At 45.7% G+C, this 26,134-nt stretch overlaps 1 protein-coding gene across 23 annotated transcripts in view; it reads right to left on the bottom strand.

Moving 5' to 3' along the window:
- The window catches only part of FRMD4A (FERM domain containing 4A), a 379,365-nt gene that overhangs the window by 23,095 nt on the left and 330,136 nt on the right, over positions 1 to 26,134 (bottom strand). For 14 of the 23 annotated variants that reach the window (XM_077945785.1, XM_015146511.3, XM_015146514.3 and 11 more), the window contains 3 exons: positions 24,951 to 25,092; positions 6,395 to 6,528; positions 1,894 to 2,016 (listed from right to left, as the gene is read on the bottom strand). In XM_077945785.1, coding sequence (XP_077801911.1) covers positions 1,894 to 2,016; positions 6,395 to 6,528; positions 24,951 to 25,092 — 399 coding nt within the window. Of the gene's footprint in view, positions 1 to 1,893; positions 2,017 to 6,394; positions 6,529 to 24,540; positions 24,577 to 24,950; positions 25,093 to 26,134 lie in introns of all 23 variants that reach the window. The other 9 variants (XM_015146507.3, XM_077945777.1, XM_077945779.1 and 6 more) reach the window with 1 other exon arrangement.

The following is a 26,134-nucleotide window of genomic DNA, read 5'->3' on the forward strand; positions in this document are numbered from 1 at the left end:
TTAAGGGCCAAGTATCTGCCCAGCAACAGGGGGAGCTGAAGTTCCTCCCTAGGGCGGCTCTGATGACCAGCAGGATTTGGAAATGCCTGACCTCAATCCCATCCTCCGTCCCCCGCAGTTCCCGCAGCACCCCTCCTTTGAGATTTCATCTCCCCTACAAGCAACTGCTGAGCATCACAAGTGCCAAATCCTGAGCGGCGTGTTTTACATACACTGGCTCATTCAATCCTAGGGACACCCAAAGAAGTAAGGGCTACAAGCTCCATTTTACAGACCAGGAACTGCCTAGCTGAGCTTTAATTTTTTGTTGTTTTTGTTTGTTTTTGAGACAGGGTCTCAGTCTGTCACCCAGGCTGGAGTACAGTGGTGCAACCTTGGCTCACTGCGACCTCCATCTCCTGGGTTCAAGCGATTCTTGCCTAAGCCTCTGAGTAGCTGGGACTACAGGCACACACCACCAAGCCTGGCTAATGTTTGTATTTTTTTGGTAGAGATGGGGTTTGCACCATGTTGGCCAGGCTGGTCTCAAACTCCTGACCTCAAGTGATCTGCCCACCCTGGCCTCCCAAAGTGCTGGAATTTTGCAGCAAAAGGCGTGAGCCACCACGCCCGGCTACAAGACCTTTAGTTTTCATTGAAGCAGACTGGTGTGTCTACCAGTGTCCCAGGGACCTGCCACTGCAGATCTCAGGAGATTCCTCTAACACTTAGATGGGGCCACAAGCACTTGGGTCCCTCTCTGATTTCACCCTCACCCTAATCCTACCTACCCCAGGTATCCGTTTCTCCCAATCACTTTCTCAAAAGACTAAAAATATACAGCATTCCTCTTTCCCCTGGCTTTAAGTCCTGACCTTTTAAGGCCCCTGTTCAAGAGCATGTTAATTAGTAACTTCGTTCAGAAGAAATCTGGGAAAGCATTTCCTGGGCAGGGGCCCAGGGCCTGAGGGTATACCTGGCCTTTACTTTCTCTTGGCCTGAGGCTGGATTCTCATTAACCAGCCGGAGATTCAAGTCTTTTTTTTTTTTTTTTCTGTGACATGTTTTATTTTCTCTTAAAATACTATATATATATATATTTTTTTATTATTATACTTTAAGTTCTAGGGTACATGTGCATAACGTGCACGTTTGTTACATATGTATACTTGTGCCATGTTGCTGTGCTGCACCCATCAACTTGTCAGCACCCATCAACTCGTCAGCACCCATCAACTTGTCAGCACCCATCAACTCGTCATTTACTGTTTTTTTGTTTGTTTGTTTTCTCCCCAAATCTGAAGTCTCCAGCCCCACGGCTTTGGACTGAACACTTCGCCCGTGTTCAGTCCAAAGGATGGACGTAGCTTCTCCAAACACAGACAAACAAGGCCAGGGCCGCCCAAGCATCCTGCACACATTCTTGGAGGGACGTGAGTAGCCAGGGGAGGCTACGACCACGGGGCGGTGGACCCTACTGATCTCTCCCCAGTCAACCTAGCCTTGCACCTGATGCCATGGCCTAAGTTTTCCTTCTCTTGGCAGCTTTTCTTCTACAGATCAGGCATCAAGCTTGGCTCTGAGTCACTGAAGGCTGAGAGGCCATTACAAAGCCAAATACACGTGAATGCTACTGGAATGTTCTCCCCAAGCTCAACGTGGCTGCTTGCACTAGGCCCACAAGGTCAGACAAGCAACTTCGACAGACACCCAGATGCCTGCGAATGCAAGCAAACTACTCCTAGCAAGGGGAAGCACATACCGACCAGCCAGCTCACTCAAGAAAACATATGAGCGAAAATACTGGCATTGGGCGGAAATGAAGAAATTGTTAGGGAAAACCTGGGAGGCCTCACCAAGGGGGAAAAGGAAGGATAACGTGAGAGAATCCAACAACAGAAAGGACGGACGCACCTCTCCTTTGGGCAGGATTTTCTGTTCATCCAGCTTGAAAGCTGTTCCTATTCTTCTCCGAACAATGGGTGGTTCCTCCCCTGGATCCAGGGGATATTCAACTGGCAGCTTGCCCGTGAGCTCCTGCATATGTGACATGGCATTTGGAGTGAGCATAAATCAGAGTGGGGCGGGTCTGTTTTCTAGAACACACACACGCACGCGCTCATACGCACATACCAATGCATGCATGCACTTTGGTACAGGTCAACGCCTATGCTAGAAATATTCACATTAAGCACTTTGCCTAAATAAGATTTCCAGAAATGAAATTTCATTTCTCTAACAATGTCTCTTATGTAGAATAGTTGCACTTCCAAAGTTTTTTCCAAAGTAAATTTCTGTGAAGTAAACATAATTGCCATTTTGGCTTTCATGATAAAACTTGAATTGCATTCATTCGTTAATTGAACAAATATTTCCTGCCTGCTCCTCTGCACCAGGCAAGGTCACCCAGCCAGTGAGGAGCAGCGTCAACGTGAGTTCTCGGGTCTCTCTAACTGCAAATCCCGTGCTCTTGACACTGCGTCAAATACTCCCGCTCAAATACCTAAGTTTAAAGTTTCCTTCAAATGAATTTTCACAAGAGGAGTGGTATCTACATGGCAAATCTCAGAAAAGTGCATATATAAATGATTGAGAAACCAAGTAAGGGTAGTAATCCACTCTGGCCAGATGCTACAGGAATAGGCTGTGTGTAAAAGACATTCAATTGTTTGGTTTAAAAGTTTTAGTAGAATGGCCGGGCATGGTGGCTCATATCTGTAATCCTAGCACTTTGGGAGGCCGAGGTGGGCAGATCTTTTGAGATCAGGAGTTTGAGATCAGCCTGGCCAATGTGGTGAAACCCTGTCTCTACTAAAAGTAGAAAAATTAGCTGGGCGTGGTGGTGAGCACCTGTAATCCCAGCTATGGGAGGCTGAGGCAGAAGAATCGCTTGAACCCTGGAGGCGGAGGTTGCAGTGAACTGAGATCATGCCACTGCACTCCAGCCTGGGCGACAGATAGAGACTGTTTATTACAAAAAAAAAAAAAAAGTATAGTAGAAATTGAACATATAATCCAAGTCATTGACAAGGCTACTAAAAAAACCACCTGTTTTGTATATTTTGGGCCCTGGAAATCTAATTGTTGTGGGTAAAAGGATGGTGAATTTAGTTGACAGACTTTCATGGTGACAGTGATCCTGGTGAAAGGCTAAGGATCTGGGGGTGATTTCAAGATTAGAATCAGGCTCTCTGTGCGTGAGTTGTATCAGGGCTGAACAATGATCAAATCAGAGTCAGCGGCTGCCCCGCGCTGCAGAGGCCAGGCATCAAATGCAAGAAGTCACTTCCAGAGACCAGAAAAAGCTGTGGGACCAACTGTGCATCTGTCGCCAGTGGCACAGTGGGCACTTCCAGGCCAAGCCCAGCTCTGGCTTTCTATCCCAAATTAACGCAGAACCTGCACAAAGACTCGAGGCGCTGCTCTGACAAGGAAGTTCAGAAGGCTTTTCTCAGGAATATCCATCATCCACACAGAAAGCTTTTGCGCACGGCAGTCCAGGGCTGAGTGCCCAGCAGGCGGGAAAATCCAAATCATGAGAGTGATTCTGGCCTCTCTTCCCCAACTGCTGTGTGCTGAGTGTGCATGTGTGCATGTGTGCACGCGTGTGTACGTGTGTGCGTCCGTGTGTGTGTGCATGTGACATGAGCATAAGCACGCATACTCCCTCACTCGCCTGCTTCTCCCTCGCTGTGTTCAGATCACCGGGAAATGACCCCGTGGACTATATATTCCTCATTGTAAGCATTTCAGAGCACAATGGCCAACTATTTGAGTATCAAACTCTCTGCAATTTTCTTCCCTGCTTTTTTTCTTTAAAAAAAAAAAATGTGGTTCAAATGTCTCCAAAGTAGGTAAGTGTTTATCCTGCAACTTTTTTTTAATCTGCTTCCCTAAAAGACTATCTATAAATAACACAACTATTGGGGGTTTTATATTGTCAGGACTTGATTTTTTTTTTTTTTTAAACCTAGAAACTTCCAAAAAGGAGGGAAAAGTTGTTAAAATTGCCATGGATTTATAACTCTAAACTGTTTGTGGTTTTAAAATGTAGTTTAAAAAATGAGGCTACTGATTTTTTTCCACCATCCACTTGAAGGTATTTGAGTCAAAGTCTTGATTCTCCAGATATTTAATCTGATTTCGTGTGTAACCAGAGCTGTATAGCGAAGAAGTAATTTAACACTCTGCAGTGGGGCCTCAGCTTAGTGCCTCCCTATATCCTGCCAAATGCTCTCCCCCTCCCTCATTTTAGCTGCCCCCCTCCCCAGGGGTCAAACAGCGCTTCTTGATACTCTGAGCTGAGGGGAGAGATACAGAACAGCACAGATTTACCAAGACTTCCCCCCAGCCCTTGACTACACATGCATCAAGAGGCTATGGTGGGACTAACTATAGGGAATGATCACAGGAGAAATCTACCTGCAACTGACTTCTTGTTGGGTTATTTATTCCACTCAATTACATTTTCTGGTGTTAACATTATAAGAAGTGGCAGCTTTGTTTTCCTTCTTTTGCTTTTGTTTTTAAGAGCGATGGTGAGATTTTTTAATAACGCATGCTCATCTTGCCCTGACACGTTCCTTACATTTTCCAAACATGCATTCCCTGCCGGGTTTAGGGACTTTTTATTAGAAACAAAACAAGGCTTTCCAAATTATTAAAGGCAGACATCAAAACTCCTTTTTTCCCAATCCTTCAAGCATCTTCTTTCTAAAAACGTTGCTAATATTAACAGTATCACATAGCGCATTCTCCAGCCAGGCCCACTGCTTTCCTAAGATTTGCAATGGATTTGGACTAATGTGGTTCTGCTTTGAGCAGGCTCCAGTCTAAATCAATCCAGACCATAATTAGGCCAAGTTGAAATGTAATGTGATCTCACTCTACAGCCCCTTGTTTCAATCTTCCTGCTGCAAGGCCTTAGTGTTTGGGGGAGGGGTATACGTCTCTTTGACTTACTTTGGGGACCTCTTTTGACTTCCCATTCTCAACTGTTTACCAGCAAAGCTCTTTGTAAGGTTAGGTGGTGCATAGTCACACCCGCCTTGGAGAGCTCCCACCCCATTGTGCCCATGTGCACAATGCACACACACACGCGCGCGCACACACACACACACACAGTCAAGTGTGTTGCATTAAAACATGAAGCCTTCAAACACTTCTAACAGTCATGAAATAAACAGAAGAAGGTGGAAATGGATATTTAAATAAATATAGACAGCAGCTTGCAGCAACTTCTGTGAGACTAGCACATACATAGGGTCGAGAAAGCATTGCTTTGCTTTGCTTTTTTTTTTTTTTTTTTTTTGAGACAAGGTCTTGCTCTGTCATCCAATCTGGAGTGCAATGGCATGATCATCGCTTACTGCAGCCTCAACCTTCCAGGTGCAGGTGATCCTCCTGCCTTACTCTCCTGAGTAGCTGGGACTACAGACACACACCACCACCTCTGGCTATCTGGCTATTTTTTTGTAGAGACAGGGTCTCACTATGTTGCCCAGGCTACTCTCTCGTCTCCACTGATCCTCTTGCCTCAGCCTCCCAAAGTGCTAGTATTACAGTAATGAGTAACTGTGCCCAGCCTGCATAAAATTTAAAAATGTCATTAGGCTAAGATTTCATTTTTTAAAATGAAAAGTTAAACACCAGATCACAGGGTCTAAAGGTGATGATATATCAAGTGAGATCGTGGTTTCCTTGTTGACCACCAGCTGCTCAATAGGATGTCCAAAGACAAGTCTGAAATACCCTTAAGAACAAAAGCCACAACAATAAACTCAGGCACAAAATCTTGGGAAGATGGTGGCCAGCCCTTATAACCAATGAGGCACTGTCATGGGAGGAGATGCTTTATGAACTACCATGCAAGTATGAGGGATCATCATTAGGACTTGTCACTGGGACTCCCATGGGGTCTTATTTGGGATTCATACTGGTTGTCATAGTTCTTCATCAACTAATTCTTTGATGGGTTTAGGGACTTTTTATTTTATTGAAAACAAAACTAGGTTTTCCAAATAATTAAAGGCAGACACCAAAACCCATATTTTCCCCAACCCTTTAAGCATATTCTTTATAAAAAGTCACTAATATTAACAGTACCACATAGCGCATTCCCCAGCCACGCCAAACTGCTTTCGTAAGATTTGCAATGGATTTGGACTAATGTGGTTCTGCTCCAATTCTTTCTCTGATAAAGCACACGAGAGAGGTTTGGATGTTTCCAACATTTGTGTTTCAGGAGAGTGCTCGCCACCCAGAGAGGCTCTCTTTTTATCACTAACCTTGCCTTCCATCAAAACGATCAAATGACATCAGTCAAATGACATCAAAAAGATCAAATGACATCAGAAAGATCAATGACATCACAAGACAACACCAATCTCAACGGGATGAGCTAGGAAAGGCTTACAGCTTCTCGGAGACACAGCTTCTTCAGTTCCTCCAGCCTCTGACGCAGGGTTTCCTCCAGAGCTTCCTGCCTGGACTTCAAGGCAGCCAGCATGTCCTTCTTGGCCGACTGCGAGCTATCTGATTCCTGAGAACCTGTCAATAAACAGTGGGGTTACTTGGCCAGCTGACAGGGGACACACATCTGGACCACTAATGAATTTAACTGGAGCCCACGCTGCGGAGATGGGATTTACCCCAGGAACCAAGGGAGTGTGAAATAAAACAGGTGCTCAGCGCTTTAACTGTGAGAAGCACATTCCAGCACTGCATGGAATTTATAGCTAGTCAGAAGAAATGGCAGGAAGATGGACCCTCCTGAAAAAGAAGTTTATCTTTCTCGATTATCTTACGATATGTCACATACCTGCTTTAATTTTACTAGCAAATTCTAATAGACTTTACACAAGAAAGGGGGAAAGAAAAGCTCACGCCAGCAATTTTAATACATATTGAGTTATTTGTTTTTTTTTCTTTTTTTGATACAGTCTCACTGTCACCCAGGCTGGAGTACAGTGGCATGATCTTGGCTCACTGCAACCTCCGCCTCTCAGCTTCAAGCGGTTCTCATGCCTCAGCCTCCCGAGTAGCTGGGGTTACAGGCACCTGCCACCACACCACGCTAGCAGAGATGGGGTTTCGCCACATTGGCCAGGCTGGTCTCGAACTCCTGACCTCAAGAGATCTGCCTGCCTCGGCCTCCCAAAGTGCTGGGATTCCAGGTGTGAGCCACTGTGCCCAGCCCTAAAACATATTTAATATGTTATTTTGTTCACTTAAAAATACTTATTATTTTTGCTTAATGCAAACATAATGCGTGTTTATCATGAAAACCCTGAAAATGTAGACACGTGTAAAAAATAGTCCATTAACTAATCACCCAGAAATAACCATTGCTGTGCATTTTCTTTTGGCCTTTTTTCCTAAGCACATATATTTAAAAAATAAAATTAGAATGTTATTGTATTTTTTAACTTCATGTTTTGTATCGAGCAAATTCTCCTAATAAAAGTGATACATATTTTAACATGCTTTTCCTGGTTAAAACATGATGATTCAAATAGCAGAGTGCTAGATAGGAAGCCTTTGTGGAAGGCAAACTTCAAACCAAACAAAAGGAAAATAAGCTGAAATGCCAACTGGAGGAATTTAGGTTAGACCAAAGGAGTAATTTCTGGGCTGCCAGTGTTTGGATTCTGAAATAAGTTTCCTGCAGTGAAGCTATTATACTTTTTCTACCTTGATGGGTTAGAAAAGGAACATTGACTCTCTACAAAGGGAAAAGCTGATTATAACTTTTCTTTGCAAGCCCATCGTGAGCAGAAGTGTTAGAAATGGACAGGTGTTAGTCGGTGTGCATTCAAGGGGCTCACACCATGCCACTGACAACTGCATCAAAGAACTTCAAATACCTAGGGAGATTAATCTAATTAAAGATGAGCAAGATCTCTACCGCAAAAACTATCCCACTCTGCTGAGAAAAATTAAAGACCTAAATAAAAAGAGAGATACACTGTGGTCAAGGATTAGAAGCTTGATGTTGCAAAGACGTCCATTCTCCATGAATTAAACAACAGAATCAATGCAATCCCAGTAAAACCTTGGTAGGACTTTTGGTAGGAAGGAGAAGAAATTGTATTTCCATAGGAAACAATTGAATTTTTGGATAATTTTATAAACGGATGAGAGAATAATCCAATCAGAATTCCCAGAATCAACAGTTCTGTTTCTTCCAATGGTAGAAAAGGCATTGCAGCATCATAAGGCTAGAAAGAACTTTTGTCCCGTGACATCAAACAGCTCTGCTTCACTTAAATTGTCCCCATAAATATACTATTCTTCTATTTAACATCTCTGAGTAGAAAACCCTGTATTTCATCAATTTCCATACGTACAGGCTCTTACAACCCCAATCATCAAGAACTCTCAATGTCTAAGAACATTCTGACTCTGACATGGGTTTTGTTCTTTCCCTTGCTTACTCAGTTCGAGCTTGAAATAGAGAATATATCTGTCACCGCAGAAACATACTATCTTTATGCCTCCAAAGCAGCTAACAAATATTAGCTTGAATGAGCAACCAAATAAATGTTCACAGTCATATACTTGGATGCTGTAATTCAGTTGTATCTCCTCTTCATAACAAAAATCTAACACCTGTAAGTTGTTCCATTATGGAACCTACCTTCCACGCTCTGAATTGTTTGTAGCTCTTCCCTGGATTTTGACATACTTCAGTTGCAGGTCTCCGAATGCAACTGGACACAAGAAAGCTTCATCCATGACCTCATGGTTCTCAAATACTAAATCCATAGAGTGTCACATTCATACAGCACATCGCTGGACATTATTGTAGGTTCCCCTTTTGGAAATGGTTTAGGTTTGCTCCCTCCATAAGCCAATCACCCTGTGCTTACCAGTCCTAAATGATCTCCAGTGTATGTCCCTCCAAGGTTACATGGCTAAATCATTGTGACTCTTAATCTGGTTCTGTTAGTAATAGTCGCCAATCACATTTGAAGACTCAGGAACATTTACTGAAGTACTCTCTGTTTCATCATTGAAAGAATTAATAAGAATGTAAAACAATACTGGAAGGAAGGCAGACTTTAGATTTAAAAAACAGGCCTAGAGAAACTTGAGTCCAAGAAGATTAAAGGATTTCTAGCTCAAGTGAAAAATTCGTTGTTTTCCCTGTCACCCCTGCCTAACCTCTCAAAAGGAAATAATGATTTATTAAGTCCAATCTAAGAATTAACTGTGTTCAAGAATGGCACAAATCACAACAATATGAAACTCAAGGGAGGTAAAGCACACCATTTTTAGATGATCATGTTGCTAGTTATGGGATTAGTTAAGATATGGCCCTGAGTTCCAGGGCTCATTAATGCTACCCAAATTATCATCATTTACAATAATTAGCCTAGATACCAAGCCACAGAAAACAGGCAAGAAAGTGTTGGCAGACTCGATGGCTCAAGAGCCCCTCTCTGTATCCGCTAATGCTGGTTGGCTCCGCTAATGCTGGTTGGCTCCGCTAATGCTGGTTGGCTCCGTTTCATGCCATTAACCTGGGAGTTACTTCAGGGCGAAGATGGTGTCTGGGTACCAAGTTAAGTCCCTGCAAAGTCACTGAGCCAGCCTACCCTGGACATGCAGATTTCCACTGTAGTATTAACTGGATGGCGGATAAAGGGTAAAACAGATCTGGGTTAGATAAAGTCAAAACCACTTACTGGATGTGTGGCCTTGGGTGTTACCTGCCCTCCTTAATTCATAAAGGGCTGAATGAGATAACACACCTGCAGCACTTTGTACTGAGCCTGTAACAGGTCAACCCTCAAACTAGGGCAGGTTGAACGTGTGTGTGTGCGCGCACACACCACCCCCCGCGCCCGGTAGAATTAGAAAGACAGAAATCATTGCAACTGCCTGTTCACTGTTGCTCAATGAAGTATCAGTCAAAGAAAAGAGCTTCGTACCCAATTCAGTGGAACACTTGAGGTCCAAAGCTTACCTTTAGAAAGGAGCAATACAGAACTAGGCAGTGTTTTCTTTAAAAATTATTTTTAATTGACACATAATAATTGTATGTATTTATGGGGTACACAGTGATGTTTTGGTACATTTCAGGTTAATTAGCATATCCATCATCCAAACATTGATCATTTTTTGGGTTGGAAATACTCAATATCCTCCCTCTAGCTATTTGAAGCTATACAATACCCTATGGTTAACTATTATCCTACAGTGCTATAGGACACTCAAACACATTCCTCCTACCTCGCTGTAATTTCTGTCCTTCAGCAAATCTCCCCCATCTCCTACTCTCTCTACCTTTCCCAGCCTCTAGAAACTTCTGTTCTACTTTATACTTCTACGAGATCCACTTTTTAAAAATACACAGTGTTATGGCGCGGCCGCGGTGGCTCACGCTTGTAATCCCAGCACTTTGGGAGGTGGAGGCAGGTGGATCATGAGGTCAGGAGATTGAGACCAGCTTGATCAAGATGGTTAAACCCCGTCTCTACTAAAAATACAAAAAAAAAAATTAGGCATGGTGGTGGGCACCTGTAATCCCAGCCACTCGGGAGGCTGAGGCAGAGAATTGCTTGAACCCAGGAGGCGGAGGTTGCAGTGAGCTGAGATTGGTCCACTGCACCACAGCCTGGGCGACAGAGCGAGATTCTGTCTCAAAAAAACAAACAAACAAAAAAAAACCAAAAAAAAAAAAAAAACAAAAAACCAATGTTCACAAATGATGTTTCCTGAGTCCCTGGGTTTGCAGCTATGTCTTTGGGGCAGCTATGGATGGAGGTGGGGTCAAGGTGGTTCCGTGACTGTTCTTATACTATTGTACTCCACGTTCCTCAAAATAAAGCAGCCCCCTGTGAACCTGCTGCATGAATTCAGGCTGCCGTATTGTAACGAAAAGGGTTCCCACTGCCTTTTTTGTCTTTAAAGGAAATCCACTGTTCTGGGGCAAGGGCTCGGAGCTCTCATGGCTTGTGTGATCTCAGAGCTTGTGTGATCTGAGCCTGTGGGCTGCTACCTGCAACTAGGCAAACGTGGCCACTAAGGCAAGAGGTGGCTGAGTGCCCAGTGACACAGACACACCAGGAACATTCCATGGAAGCAGCTCAAAGGGCATCAGGAGAGGGAGTCCAAAATGCCCTCTGATGTTGATCTGCTTTCCCACCTCCTCCACAAATGCCCACTAGGCATCCCCCAACCCAGCAGGGTGGTTTTAAAAGGGAAGAAAGAAAGAAGCTACAAGACAGGGAGAAATCAGGAGGCGGAGGTTCACTCTCGCTGCCCGCCTTGATGCCCTCAAGTGACAGAATGACTCCAGGAAGAAACTGAGTCAGGGCAGAGGCTTAGGGCTCAGGGAAATGGGACTCTCGAAAACTAAAAGCTGGGCGCGGCGGCTCACACCCGTAATCCCAGCACTTTGGGAGCCAAGGAGGGAGCATCCCTTGAAGTCAGGAGTGTGAGACCAGCCTGGGTAACATGGTGAGACTCCATCTCTACAAAAACAAAACCAGCCGGGCACGGTGGCTCAAGCCTGTAATCCCAGCACTTTGGGAGGCCGAGACGGGCGGATCACGAGGTCAGGAGATCGAGACCATCCTGGCTACCACGGTGAAACCCCATCTCTACTAAAAATACAAAAAAACTAGCCGGGCGAGGTGGCGGGCGCCTGTAGTCCCAGCTACTCAGGAGGCTGAGGCAGGAGAATGGCGTGAATCTGGGAGGCGGAGCTTGCAGTGAGCTGAGATCTGGTCACTGCACTCCAGCCTGGGCCACAGAGCGAGACTCCGTCTCAAAAAAAACAAAACAAAACAAAACCTAAAATTCAAATTTCAAATCAGCACCTAGGCTTATGCTGATTTATCCATTTCCAGTTATTTGAACACATATATGCTCTTGCAAGTGCAAACCCCTCTGAGGTTGTGTTTAGCCCCTTAGAAATTAAAAAAAAAGGGCTGGGCGCCGTGGCTCACGCCTGTAATCCCAGCACTTTGGGAGGCCAAGGTGGGCGGATCACGAGGTCAGGAGTTTCACAGCAGCCTGGTCAACATGGCGAAAACTTGTCTCTATGCTTTAAAAGTACAAAAATTAGCTGGGCGTTGTGGCACGCGCCTATAATCCCAGCTACTCGGGGGGCTGAGAGAGGAGAATCACTTGAACCTGGAAGGTGGAGGTTGCGGTAAGCTGAGATGGCACCACTGCACTCCAGCCTGGGTGACAGACCGAGACTCCATTTCAAAAAAACAAAATAAATAAACAAATAAAAAGGATATAGGCTGGGCGCAGTGGCTCATACCTGTAATCCCACTGTAATCCCAGCACTTTGGGAGGCTGAGGTGGGAGGGCTGCTTGACGCCAGGAGTTCAAGACCAGCTTGGCCAACATAGTGAGACCTGTTCTCTATTAAAAAAAAATTAAATGATCTAAATCTGCTATCACGGAGAGGGGGGTGACTGGTGGGAAAGACACTGGATTTTCATCACACATCTGCCATTAAATGGTGTAAGCCCTTGAGTTACTAACCTCATGGCCCCGTCTATAAAATGACCAATTGACCAATCTCTAAGATTCCTCAAACTGAAGGCACTATTACTCAATAAAGAACTTACTCAGAGTTCTTGTCAGGCCTCTGAGCCCAAGCTAAGCCAACATATCCCCAGTGACCTGCACGCACACATCCAGATGGCCCGAAGCAACTGAAGACCCACAGAAGTGAAAATAGCCTTAACTGATGACATTCCACCACTGTGATTTGTTTCTGCCCCACCCTAACTCATCAATGTACTTTGTAATCTCCTCCACCTTAAAAAGGTTCTTTATAATTCTCCCCACCCTTGAGAATGTACTTTGTGAGATCCACTCCCTGGCCCCAAAACATTGCTCTTAACTCCACCGCGGATCCCAAAACCTATAAGAACTAATGATAATCCACCACCCTTTGCTGACTCCTTTTTTGGACTCAGCCCGCTTGCACCCAGGTGAAATAAACAGCCTTGTTGCTCACACAAAGCTTGTTTGGTGGTCTCTTCACATGGACAGGCGTGAGACAGTTCCTTCTTGCTGCTAGCAGTCACTTTTGCAATTTTTACAACAGAAATCCTATACACAGTGCAATCTTCCCTCCCCCTTTTCTCTACCTTCCCAACTTCTAGCCTTCTGCCAACTCTGCTCTCATTTCATTTACTGCTACAGCCTCTCCCGGGCTAGAAGGGTGTGTCTCATTATTAACCAGGGCCTAAAGAATTTACTGCTTCATCTTATCAACAGACCGAAGCAAATATTTGTAAACTCAAATGCTAAACAGAGTTTAATCTGAGCTGTCTTTGGAATTAATGAAGTAGAAGATGGATGGAACCTTTATTCTAGGTAGAAGGGTGAGATTTCAAATTTTATTGATTGAAAAAACAGTAGCTAAGTGCTACCTGGAAAGGGCTGTCCAAGCATAAGAAGTTGGTGTAGGAGTCAAAGGAAAAACAGAGGTGATCTCAACATGTTTTTTAAAAGATACGCATAATGCACAAATATCTACACATATATACATATATATATAGATACATACATATATATATATTTCGGTAAAGTTTCAGACAACACTCAGATTTATGAGTATTCTGAATATTCTTTAGAAAACACAAACTGGTACATAGTCTCCTCTAAAGCAAAAGCCCACACCAGTGGTTTTGAGTTAACAGGCCTGGGTGTGTGTTCCAGCACTGCCGTTTACCAGCTGTGGGGACTTGGGAAGGTTGTGCAATCTCTTGAAGTCTGTTTCCTCCCCTATAAAATGGGAATGGAAATAGCACTTCTTCAAAAGTGGGGAGAATTAAAAGGGATAAACGCTTAGAAGATGTTTAGAAGAGAGGTGAGAATACATTAAGTGTTACGTGAATACTAGTTACTCTTTCTATTAAAAAGTGAGGCTGGGGTGGTGGCTCACACCTAGAGTCCCAGCACTTCTGGGAGGCCAAAATGGGATGACTGCTTCAGGCCAGGAGTTTGAGACCAGCTTGGGCAACATAGCCAGACCTTGTGTCTACAAAAATTAAAACAACAATTAGTAAGGCAGGGTAGTGCATGCCTGTGGTCTCAGCTACTCTGGAGGCTGAGGTGGGAGAACTGCTCTAGCCGAGGTGTGGAAGCTACTGTGAGCTGTGATTGCACTACTGCACTCCAGCCCGGGCAACAAAGCAACGCCCCATCTGAAACCCACCACTATTTCTAGCCTTTATTAGGAGTCTGCATCCCAATTCGGAGAGCTCCAAAATGTAGATGAGAAAGCCTATTTAGTGGACAAGCAAGGAAACGTGGAATGCTTGCAGACGTACCACCCACCATGGCCACATCAATTCAGGAAGCTCACGAGAAGGGTAAGGAAATGAATTTTTACAGAACTCCTAAACAGGAGCTTCCTACCCACTGTACTTCACCGAATCCTCACAGAGACATTATCCCATTTTCTTTTTCTTTTCTTTTCTTTTTTTTTTTTTTTTGAGATGGAGTCTTGCTCTGTCACCCAAGCTGGAGTGCAGTGGCATGATCTCGACTCACTGCAACCTCCACCTCCTGGGTTCAAGTGATTCTCCTGCCTCAGCCTCCTGAGTAGCTGGGACTACAGGCGCACGCCACCATGCCTGGCTAATTTTTCTATTTTTAGTAGAGATGGGGTTTCACCATATTGGTCAGGCTGGTCTTGAACTCCTGACCTCGTGATCCACCTGCCTCGGCCTCCCAAAGTGCTGGGATTACAGGCGTGAATCACCGCGCCCGGTCTCCCATTTTCATAGAGAAGGTCAGAGTCAGAGGGAGGCTGAACTGGGAGTCTAATTCTGCTGTTCTGTCTTTTGCCTCTTGCATAAAAGCTCAACACGGGTAGGAGCTTTCTGTCTTGATCGCAGCTGGGTTGCCCTAGTAAACCTGTGTAGAAGGCAGTCACATTGCCTCCCAAGCCGGGGCTCCTTGCATGACAGTGCAAGCATCAAAACCTAAGAGCAGGAAGCAGGGCAGGGGCTCTTTGGATCACCCAGGCTGGAGTGCAGTGGTGTGATCTCAGCTCATTGCAACCTCCGCCTCCTGGGTTCAAGTGATTCTCCTGCCTCAGCCTACCGAGTAGCTGGGATTATAGTATGCCACCACGCCTGACTAATTTTTCTATTTTTAGTAGAGACGAGGTTTCACCATGTTGGCCAGGCTGGTCTCCAACTGCTGACCTCAAGTGATCTGCCCGCCTTGACTCCCAAAGTGCTGGGATTACAGGCGTCAGCCACTGCGCCCAGCTGGGTGAGTTTTTTTATTGTCTCTCTGAGAAGGTTAAGCCTGTCTCTGAAATATTGTCAAGAAAACACAGTGTCAGGTCAGTTCTCCAGCAAAAAATCTTTCCTCCCAGTTTTCGGGAGGAAAATATCTACTTGAATGATACTAGATTAAAAATAGAACCTGTTGTTTTCGGCGACCTTACGACATTTCAATCCTAATCCAAAGGATTTTTATTGAACTAGGTCACTAATAATCTGGCCAACGAGGAAGATAAAAAGAGCTGACCCTACAGAGACAATTCCCATCCAAGCAGAGAGAGAGATGGAGTGACTCATGCCAAGTCAGAAAGCCATTTTCGGGGGTATTTGGAAATCTATGGAGTGAATTTCCCAATGCTGTGGACATTGTTTGAGACCCTGGAGACATTGCCTGTGTCACTGTGAGTTTCCCAGCTTCCAGCCGGGGAACTCCAGACTCCAGCTGGGGACAGCTGGGTGTGGAGGGGCGGATGTGGAGGGAATGCCAGCAGCACAAACAGCAGCTCTTCTCCCGGCTGGCGGACACATGGAAGGACAGCCTCATTCAGCCGCGAGCCAGAAATGCTCCGATTGTTCAGAAGACCCCGGGCGACTCAGCACCGGATATGAGCATACATTCTGCCCGGAGGACGCTGTCAGGAGCCACGCGTGGCTCATCTGTTTTTGACACAGAGGAGATATTGACGACCAGCCACTGATTTCAGAAGACAGAGAAGGGGTGCTTTCCTCTCTGGAAGGAGGGGAGAATTCGAAGCCAACGGTGCTCCAAAGAAGAAAGGAATCTGTTGTTCCAGAACTAAAGAAGGGAAATGACAATCCGTCTCTTTAGACCTTTAGAGAAAAAAAAAAAAATGAAGAAGGCATATTCCCAGCAGATCAGTAGAAGCTGTAAGGAAAAGTTTTGGCAGACACCCCAGGAATAAACACGAGGAAGAGGTTAGAATTCTTCTTTATGATAAAAAGATATTTATTTCCTTGACAAATCCTCAGTGATGAATTCCTTACATAAAATATGTCCCAGGAGACCACGGGAAATAATGCCACTTTGCAGAGTGCGGGATTAATGTGTCATCTCTGGGGACCGTTATAGAGAATTAAATGTGATTTTTAACATGAAAAAATGCATGCTTGGAGAACTTTTCATCAGGCTTAGAAATTTCAGAAATAAAATAGTTCATTTCAGAGAGCACTGAAATTGAAGCTCTTTGAAAAGCAAGCGCCTTTTGATGGTGGCTGGAAGTCTCTGGAAGAGCTTTGCTTTCTGGCTAGACTCCATGGCTCACTGAACCTTGGTGAAGAGTGCAAATGTAATTTAACAGAGAGAGGAGAGGGGAAAAAAAAAAAAAAAACTGAACATTCAGTTACAAAAATTAGCAGCATCCAGTAAAATACCCAGTTGAAACTATGGTTTGTAAATCCTACAGTTTCCATTTCTTAGGCTGTGAAATGAGGGAGCTGTCCCATCTTCTGGCTCCAAGCTTGTTAGGCTACTGCAATACCAACGTTTGCAGATTAACTGAATTTCAGTCATCCTTGTTCTGTGCTCCCAGCAAAGGAGTACTGGAACAGAGGGCTGGCCCCAAATGGGAACAGAGAAATGCTTGTGGGAAGTGACAGTGATATCACTTTTTCAGTATTTAAATTTCATCACGGCCGGGCGCGGTGGCTCAAGCCTGTAATCCCAGCACTTTGGGAGGCCGAGGCGGGTGGATCACAAGGTCAGGAGATCGAGACCACAGTGAAACCCCGTCTCTACTAAAAATACAAAAAAATTAGCCGGGCGCGGTGGCAGGCGCCTGTAGTCCCAGCTACTCAGGAGGCTGAGGCAGGAGAATGGCGTGAACCCAGGAGGCGGAGCTTGCAGTGAGCCGAGATCGCGCCACTGCACTCCAGCCTGGGCAACAGCGTGAGACTCCGTCTCAAAAAAAAAATAAATAAATAAATAAATAAATAAATAAATTTCATCACAGTCCTACCCAGTCAGAAGGCTGAGGCAGGAGGATCCCTTAAGCCCAGGAGTTTGAGGCTGGAGTGAGTTAGCATTGCGCCACTGCACTCAGGGCGACAGAGCGAGACCCTGTCTCAAAAAAAAAAAAAAAAAAAATTTATCATTGGAAAGTCATTCATTTAGGTTCCACATTGTCATTCGGTCCTGGTTCTCTTCAGTGGGCAAATATTCCTTTATTAGTAACACCTGAGGGCATACATATAGCTGTGTAAATGACTGTTTTTATTTCCCCCAAAATAAGGGCAGAAAGGGATAACGATTCTGTCTCCCTCTCAATTTTGACTCAGGCCAGTCCTGCTCAAACACGTCCAGAACCATCCATTCCCCAGAAAGAGATTTCGCAGCTCTCCCCGGGCACACAGTCCAGCATAAACAAACTCTGGCACAGTCTGACTTTGGCTGCGCCCTGCGGCAGAGCAGAGGCTATGACCAAAATTAAGGCCCCTGGAATCCTGTCCATTGTTAGACCTAAAAGGAGAGGCCACAGGCCATGGGTAACGGAGAACTTTAAAAGGCCAGGAAGAGAGATATAGGGAGGAGAAGGAGGAAGGGCAAAAGAGAAGGGATGAAGACAAAACTGAAAAATGTCGTGTGATTTATACCAGCGCAAGGCAGTGAACTTTGAGCTGAACACAGCCGCCATCATGATGTTGGCAGAGCCTATCGGCTCCCCTCTCTGTTTGGAGAGATGTCAGATAGCTGGCACCCTCATTGTTACATTAGTTATTAATAAACTTCCTTAACAATGGGAGGAAGTGCTAGCATTCAGAGAATGGGAGTGTGTCAACAGCTGAGGACTGAATGTGGACGGATCCCAGGCAATGCCGGGCCCACGTTTAACACAACCTGTTTTCTCCCGGAACGGAAAGTATCAGAGCCAGGGTACAATGACAGACTGCGGGTTTTGGTTCATTTTCTAGTTTTTAAACCCAAGATCCATCATCAGATTCTTCCCAATCTTGCTGACCACACTGCAGATGACTCAATGGACATCTCAGTAATCACATAGCCAAATTCCTATTTGAAAACACAACATATCCCTTAGTTTTGTAGAGAATGGGTCATTTATGGCCCTAGACTTCCAGTCAAGAAGCCGAGAGCAGCCTCATCATCCCATTTAATAAAGGTTGTTGTCCCATTTTTTCGTTTGGGTGGTTAATGCAACAAGCTACACGTCCCTGTAGCACACTGGGTATTTCCTAAGTCGGTTTGTGCTATTTTCTTTAAAAAGCCTGAGAACAAAAACTAACTCTCCTAACCCCCACTGAAACTGGAACTGTTCTCTGATGGCTGGGCCAGGTGTGGTGGCTCATGCCTATAATCCCAGCATTTTGGGAAGCCGAGGCAGGCAGCTCACTTGAGCTGGAGTTCAAGACCATCCTGGTCATCATGAACATCTCTACTAAAAATACAAAAATTAGCCAAATGTGGTGGTGCACACCTGTAGTCTCAGCTACTCAGGAGGCTGAGGCAGGAGAATAGCAGAGAACCTGGGAGGCAGAGGTTGCACCAAGCCGAGATCATGCCACTGCACTCCAGACTGGGCAACAGAGCGAGACTCCGTCTCAAAAAATTGAATGAATGAATGAGCTGTTTTCTGATGGCAAATCCCCAAAACAACACTTAGAACAAATCTTAGGCTCTTTCCCACTTTCAGACAAGCTATGAAGGGGCCATGTGTCTTCACCTACAATGATACACCCAATTATTGCTGCTTTTGTTGTTATTCCTTTTTTTCTCCCCTCCCATATTTTCTGGAATTTCAAGTAATACAAGATGGGAAGGAAGGAATAAACCCATTCAAGTTCCTACAACATGGATTTTGGATTCTTTTTTTTTTTTAAAAAAAAAAACCCTGAACATGTCTTAACCAGATGGTTTGAATTCATAGTTGTCCTCCCAAACTGTACCTGAACCTTCTGGAAATGTGTTACCTGAAGACCTAGGAGCAAAAGCAATAGACGCAGCTACAAATGTGGAAGCAATCACGGGACTGTCACAGGGCAGAGTGAATCCAATGCGCCCTGCCTACTCCCCTCCAATGGTCAATAACAGAGGCACTGAGCCCCTGCGCAAATGGATTCAGGACGTGAGTTCCACGACCTTCCTCCCATCTGAATGCCAGTCAGTGCTGGAGGAGGCGGGGATTTCATTCCTTTTCTTCCATCACAGGCTTACAGCTCTGACTCAGATGGTTCACCATCTCTAAGGGTCTCCACTTAAATACAGGTCTAAAGGGTCTCACAGGGGACAGCTCCACATATCACTACTGCAGGATTCAGGGCCCCGATCTCAAGCCTTAATCAATTGCTTTAAGTTGAAATCATCGCCGTTGAGTCACCTGCAATGTGATCAGCAGGACTCAAGAATCTGGTGATGGATCTCGGCTTTAAACAATAAAAATGAAGCAAAATCTACAGTCAACTATGTTGACTTTTTTATTTGAAATGCTAATCCGTGGCTCAGGACATTGGTAGATATGGATATTGGCTTCTTTATTTTTTATTTATTTACTTATTTTTGAGACAGAATCTTGCTCTGTCTCCCAGGCTGGAATGCAGTGGTGGAATTTCAGCTCGCTGTAACCTCTGCCTCCTAGGCTCAAGCAACTCTCCTGCCTCAGCCTCCCAAGTGTCTGGGATTACGGGTGTGTAATTACACACCCGGCTAATTTTTATATTTTTGGTACAGACGGGGTTTCGCCATGTTGGCCAGGCTAGTCTCCAACTCCTGCCCGCCTTGGCCTCCCAAAGTGCTGGGATTACAGGCCTGAGCCATTGTGGCTGGCCTGGCTTCTTTAATAGGTATCAATGACATTCTTCATTTCTTTAGCATCTGAGGCCTCAGATACCAAGTACTAGACTTCAGTAATTTTAAAGGTAATTATGTGTCCTTAAATAGGCAAACCACCTTCAAAGTTACTAACAGTTTATCAACATTTTATGTCTTTTTTTTTTTTTTCATCAATAAGCAGTACACAAACTCTTTGCAGGGACGGGGGCTGTAACTTCTTAAAATGCTGTGTATAGTACCTGGCAGAGTTGGGAGCTAGCAGAAATGTTTATACCACAGAACTCTTGCAGTGTTGTGACATGGCTCAGACACACTATGATTTGGGTACAGATGAGGGTCGGAGGAATGAAAGATAACAAGGATGGACACTACTGCAGGAGGAGACTGACGCGACACAAACTTTAAAGGTCGCATACTAGTGTGATAAAGGCTTACAGTAGAATTTGGGAAAAAATACTGGAGGCAGATCCTATGGGAGGTACCAGCAAGGCCCAAGGTACTGTACACTCTAGGAACATAGAAGATTAGAAGATTCTTTCTCTCTTTTTTTTCTTTTCTTTTTTTTTTTTTTTTAGAGACAGGGTCTCACTCTGTCACCTAGGCTTTAGTATAGTGATGCCATCATAGCTCACTACAGCCTTGAACTCCTGGGCTCGCGTGATCCTCCAGCCTCAGCCTCCCAAGTAGTGGGAAATACAAGTACGCACCACCATGTCCAGCCATATTAAAAAGATTTTTTTTTTTTGGTACAGATGGGGTCTTGCCATGTTGCCAAGGCTGGTCTAGAACTCCTGGCTTCAAGTGATACCCACATCATCCCTCCCACCACCTCCGCCGGCCTCGGCCTCCCAAATAGGTGTGAGCCGCTGTGCTGGGCTGAAGATTCCTAAAGCACAGCACATGCAGGAGTCTTACTAGTATCCTTCACAATTTATTTTAATTTCAATAACTGTGCATCAAACACAGTTTTTGGTGTTAGGTACTGGGCAAGTGCTAGAAAAGAAAATTCTGAAATGGTGACTAGTTTCTCAAAATGCTTTTAAGGAACAATTATTAGATACTATCTAATGAGGAGGTGAAAGAGAGAAAACAGTTGACCAAACTGGATACTGGGTTATATGTATCACCTTTTCTGAATGAACATCAGAAAATAAAATCCGGCAAGTGCAGTAAGAAGAGTGGTAACAATCAGAGCTGTCCTGGAATTGCAAGCAGTGGGGCTTGTCCCCTTTGTGGGAACACATTCTAGGCAAGAGGGCAGAAAGGTAGGAAGAAGCAGGTGGAGATGAGCCAGCCACCTCGATCTTCAGGCCAACGCTGGATTTCCCCATTGCAAGGGATGTGAATCAGCCCCTTCCAGATGGCACTGCCAATGCTTTCATCGGGGAAAGCTTTATCCTCCTGGTGCAGGGAAACACGGGCTGCCGTCAGCCTTCCTAGTGGGAGGGAGAACAAGATCTAGGGGTGCTAGAAATTCCCTTTGTTCCCTGATGGAATGTTTCCCGTTTGCGGTGTGTTCCTCCACTGTCTTGGCTCTCCTAAGTCACAGGAGGTGGGTGTGGGGCACCCCAAGGAGCCTCCACCCTGGCATTAAAGGATGTTTTTCAGGCTCAAACTTGCAGGGCTGGTAAGAGTGGGACCTGCCCTCGGCTTGAGTCATGGGGCTCTCTCACCCTCTCGCCAGGGTTTCTTCTTGCTCAGCTGTGCAGCTGCAGAAACGGCTGAGGGCACTGAAGCTGACAATGGGAGCCGCTCTGCAAGTGGCCCCAGCTGCTGCTACTAACTCCTAATCACCTTAGCCTGGGGCCCCAGTGCTGAATGATGAAGCGTTTGAAGATCACTTCAATGGCTTGGTATACCCATGCTTATCTATTAGGTGTACAGGTGGATTAGGCAGGAAGATTTTCTTAGGATTTCTCTTCTAGCCCACCAGGTTGATTAGCAATGTCCAGCCTGTGGGCATAGAGACGTACTGCTTTCGAGTCTTAAAGACGCTTGGATTTCATTTCTCTCTTTCTGTGTGTGTGTGTTTGAGGCAGAGTCTCGCTCTGTTGCCCAGGCTGGAGTACAGTGGCATGATCTCAGTTCACTGCAACCTCTGCCTCCCGAGTTCAAGTGATTCTCCTGCCTCAGCCTCGAAAATAACTGGGATTACAGGTGTGCACCACCATGCTGGCTAAGTTTTGTATTTTTAGTAGAGATGGGCTTTCACCATGTTGGCCAGGCTGGTCTCAAACTCCTGGCCTGAAGCGATCCACCTGCCTTGGCCTCCCCAAGTATTGGGATTACAGGCGTGAGCCACCACGCCCAGCCAGATTTCATTTCTGATGAGTGCATGACGTCAATTTCATTTCAGGAGGTTTGGGGCTCCTGTTCACAGCCTCATCTATAGCTGCTATTAAGGTAAATTGTTGCCTTGGTGCCCCCTGGAGTCTGCCAGATACAAGGGGGCCGGTGCAGATGGACCAGGACACAGGCTTAAAACTGGACATACTTGGGTTCTATGATCCTGCACAACACACCCACTTCAAGCCTGTCTCTTCCTCAGCAACAAGAGTCTCTCCAATTCAAGTGTCTAGACCAGCAGCATCAGCCTCACTTGGAAACTTGTTACAGGTGTAAATTCTCAGGCTCTCGCCAGACCCTCAGAATCAGGAGCTCCAGAGGTGTTTTCACAAGCCCTCTAAGCGTTTCCGATGCACGCCGAAGTTTGAGAACCACTGAGCTTCAAGAATCCAAGCTGAAGTCAGCCAGATTCCCTGTGCTAGGCGGAAGGTGGGCTGAGAGATGCAGCCTTTCTAATCTGACACTGGGTTTTCCCGGGGTTAGGAAAAAACGACTGTAGGTTGTGTTTAAAACACAAACAAGGTGTTGGCTCTGACTCTGCTCTGGGTCATTCAGCAGGAGACTGGGAGCGGCTGTAATTCGAGGTAGGGGTCTTGGGCTTTGAATTTCATTCTCTTTGATCCCTGAGGACAACATTCTCTGCAGTCTTCATGGCAAACTCCCAAGCCTCAGAAAGAATGAGCGTTAAGCCCACTTTTTTGGATGTCACATTTTCGAAGAACCTAAGGCAGGGAGGGGTTGACAGTGAACCCCAGGTGATGTGGCAGAGGCAGATCTAGGTTTATGGGGCTTGAAGCTTATATAATTTTAATGGTTTTTTTTTTTTTTTTGAGGCAGAGTCTTGCTCTGTCGCCCAGGCTAGAGTGCAGTGGCACAATCTCTGCTCACTGCAACCTCTGCCTCCTGGGTTCAAGTGTTTCTCCTGCCTCAGCCTCCTGAGTAGTGGAATTACAGGTGCGCACCACTGCACTCAGCTAATTTTTGTATTTTTAGTAGAGATGAGGTTTCACTATGTTGGCCAGATGGGTCTCTAACTCCTGACCTCAGGTGATCCACCTGCCTCGGCCTCCCAAAGTGCTGAGATTACAGGCGTGAGCCACCGCACCGGCCTTTATCGGTTCTATTTAAGAAAAATAATACAAAATGTATTATGTTCACAGATTTTTATGAAAACACATGACTGTGTGAACACACTGCTAAGGTCCCCTCAGGGCCTCAGCCTGTCCAAGGAGGGGCCCTGAACTTAATGCTCCACTCACCAGAACAGTAACCTCGCCTCTCAGTCCAGGAAGGATGTCTGTCCTCTCTCTGGTCCTTTAAACTTTTTCCTGGCTATGATTGGATCACACCAGCCCAGAAGCTAATGAGACAATTTTTAGCTCCTCTCCCTCTCCTGTCTTTTCCTTTTTGTTATTGTTTACAGCCACTATATATAGTAATATAAATTACCAGGGAAGGCTTCTTGCCTTCTTCGCATGGCTCAGAGACAGCTGCACGGTTCCTACATCAATCAGGTTTTTTCTCATGTTGCACTTTTCTTTTTGTTTTGTTTTTTGAGACAGGCTCTCACTCCGTCACCCAGGCTGGAGTGCAGTGCATTGCTCACTGCAGCCTCAACCTTCAGGGCTCAGCGCTCCTCCCTACTTAGCTTCCCAAGCAGCTGGAACTATGGGTGATGTGCCACCACACCTTTTTTTTTTTTTTTTTTTGGTAGAGATGGGGTCTCACTATGTTGCCCAGGCTGGTCTTAAACTCCTTGGCCTCAAGTGATTCTCCAGCGTCGGCCTCCCATAGTGCCCAGATTACAGGTGTGAGCCACCATGCCTGGCCACAATGCACTTTTCTAACATTTCTAAACCACAGCTGCCTCCCTCCCTCCCCTCCTTCCTTCAAACCCACTCCTCCTCCTGCCATTTCAGTGAATGGCACCCCCCTTTTTAAGTCAGCCAGATCCAGGACCTTGGAACTCCTCTGTCCCTCCCAACATCAAAAGACAAAATGACTTGGCCAAGGCTGGCGGAAGCGGACGGCGGAACCAGATCTCTGACTCGCAATTTCAAAAGGCCCTGAATGGAGAAACCACGCCCTGTGACACGGTGGACAGAGTATTCTGCATTTGTAAAAGCCGGAGAAACCCACCTGGGAGTAGAATGCAGTGTCTCCTGGCACCAGATCCTGAAATTCACAACACACGAGTGGGTACATGAGCGGACTCCACTTGTCCACCCTTGGACCTGACATTCCCGACAGCTTGCCATTGGCATTCTGAAAGGCTCTGGGGGATACCTGAAGACACTTAAGTGTGACCAGCAGGCCTTCCTGCACTGCGTGGTTCTACTGATTTTTTTTTTCCCCTTCCATTATTTGATGCTTCGGAGCAGTTTTCTCAGATTCGCATTTGGATCCCAACCTTGGTCTGGAAAGCAGAGCCAGCTTTGGAGCAGCTCGTCCAGCAGTCTCCCCTGCTGCAGCTCTCCCCACCTTCCTGGGTCTCCTCTGGGGTCCCAGCCATGCTCAGGGGGGCATCCCTCCAGCTGGCCTCTGCCTACCTGAAGACAGCAGGCTGCCGCTGCTGCCGCTGATGATCTTCCCCTTGCTGCCCATGTTGGCCAGCTTCGAGGTCTTCAGCGTCCCCGTCTCGGTCAGGTCGATGGCGATCTCACTCAGGCTGCGTGCCGCATGGATTTTGGACTGGAATGGAAAGGGAAGCAGGTCAAAGAAGTGACGCTCACCTTGCGGAGGGGACAGTCATCCCTCGCCTGCCCCTGCTCACCGTCTTGACATTCCACAAAGGGACTTATCTCCCTGACTGACGTGCAGCATTTTTGTTTGTGTCCCTTGGCCTAATCATTAATCACCAAAACTCTCTGCAAAGAGCAGAAGCAGCTCGAGAGCTGCACCGAGGGAGGATGTTCTAAGCCTCTGATTCTGTAGGCTGCACTGCGGTGTGCTTAAGACTATGTCCTGATTTAGGAAAAGTGACAGTCTCATTGAACCTTATTATTCCCAGCCACAAAACAGGGTAGATGCCACACAGCACCCAGGGGTTGGTTCGGGTCAAAGGAGAGAAAGTGTGGGAAGGGTGTTCCTCCCCTCTCAACTCCCCTGTCCTCCCTTCTTCCTCCTTGTCTTCCTGGCACACAGCTCTCAATAAACACCGTGGTTATAATTATTTGGTGCTTAAACAAGGAGGATAAAATGGTTTTCAGTGTTGTGAAAGACATAAACTAAGCCTCTTAAATGGTTTGCCATGTGGTCACAGAAAGTTTAGCTGATGGAGAAGTGACAGTGGTTCTCCAGCTTGGGCAACATAGCAGGATCCCATCTCTACAAAAAATAAAAAAATTAGCCAGGTGTGGTGGTGCATGCCTGTAGTCCCAGCTACTTGGGAGACTGAGACAGGAGGACTGCTTGAGCCCCGGAGTTGGAGGCTGCAGTGAGCTGTGATTGCACCATTGCACCCCAGCCTGGGCAACAAAGTGAGACCCTGTCTCTTAAAAAAAAAGAGAGAGAAATGACAATGACAGCTCTTTAGACTTGCAATCACAGGGTACATGATTGTGGAAAAACTGCTCATTTGGATTCTGGGGTCCCACCAATGAATGTGTGACATGGTGCTTTGCTTGTATTTTGACACCTAAGTGCGTGTGCCCGACACTCCCTTTAATCCACGTTGATTGGCTCTATTTGGTTAAAAGTCACAGCAGGAGAGAATAATTAGAAAAAAGGTCTG

The sequence above is a fragment of the Macaca mulatta genome, chromosome 9 (genome assembly GCF_049350105.2).
Source record: "Macaca mulatta isolate MMU2019108-1 chromosome 9, T2T-MMU8v2.0, whole genome shotgun sequence".
Taxonomy (NCBI): Eukaryota; Metazoa; Chordata; class Mammalia; order Primates; family Cercopithecidae; genus Macaca; species Macaca mulatta.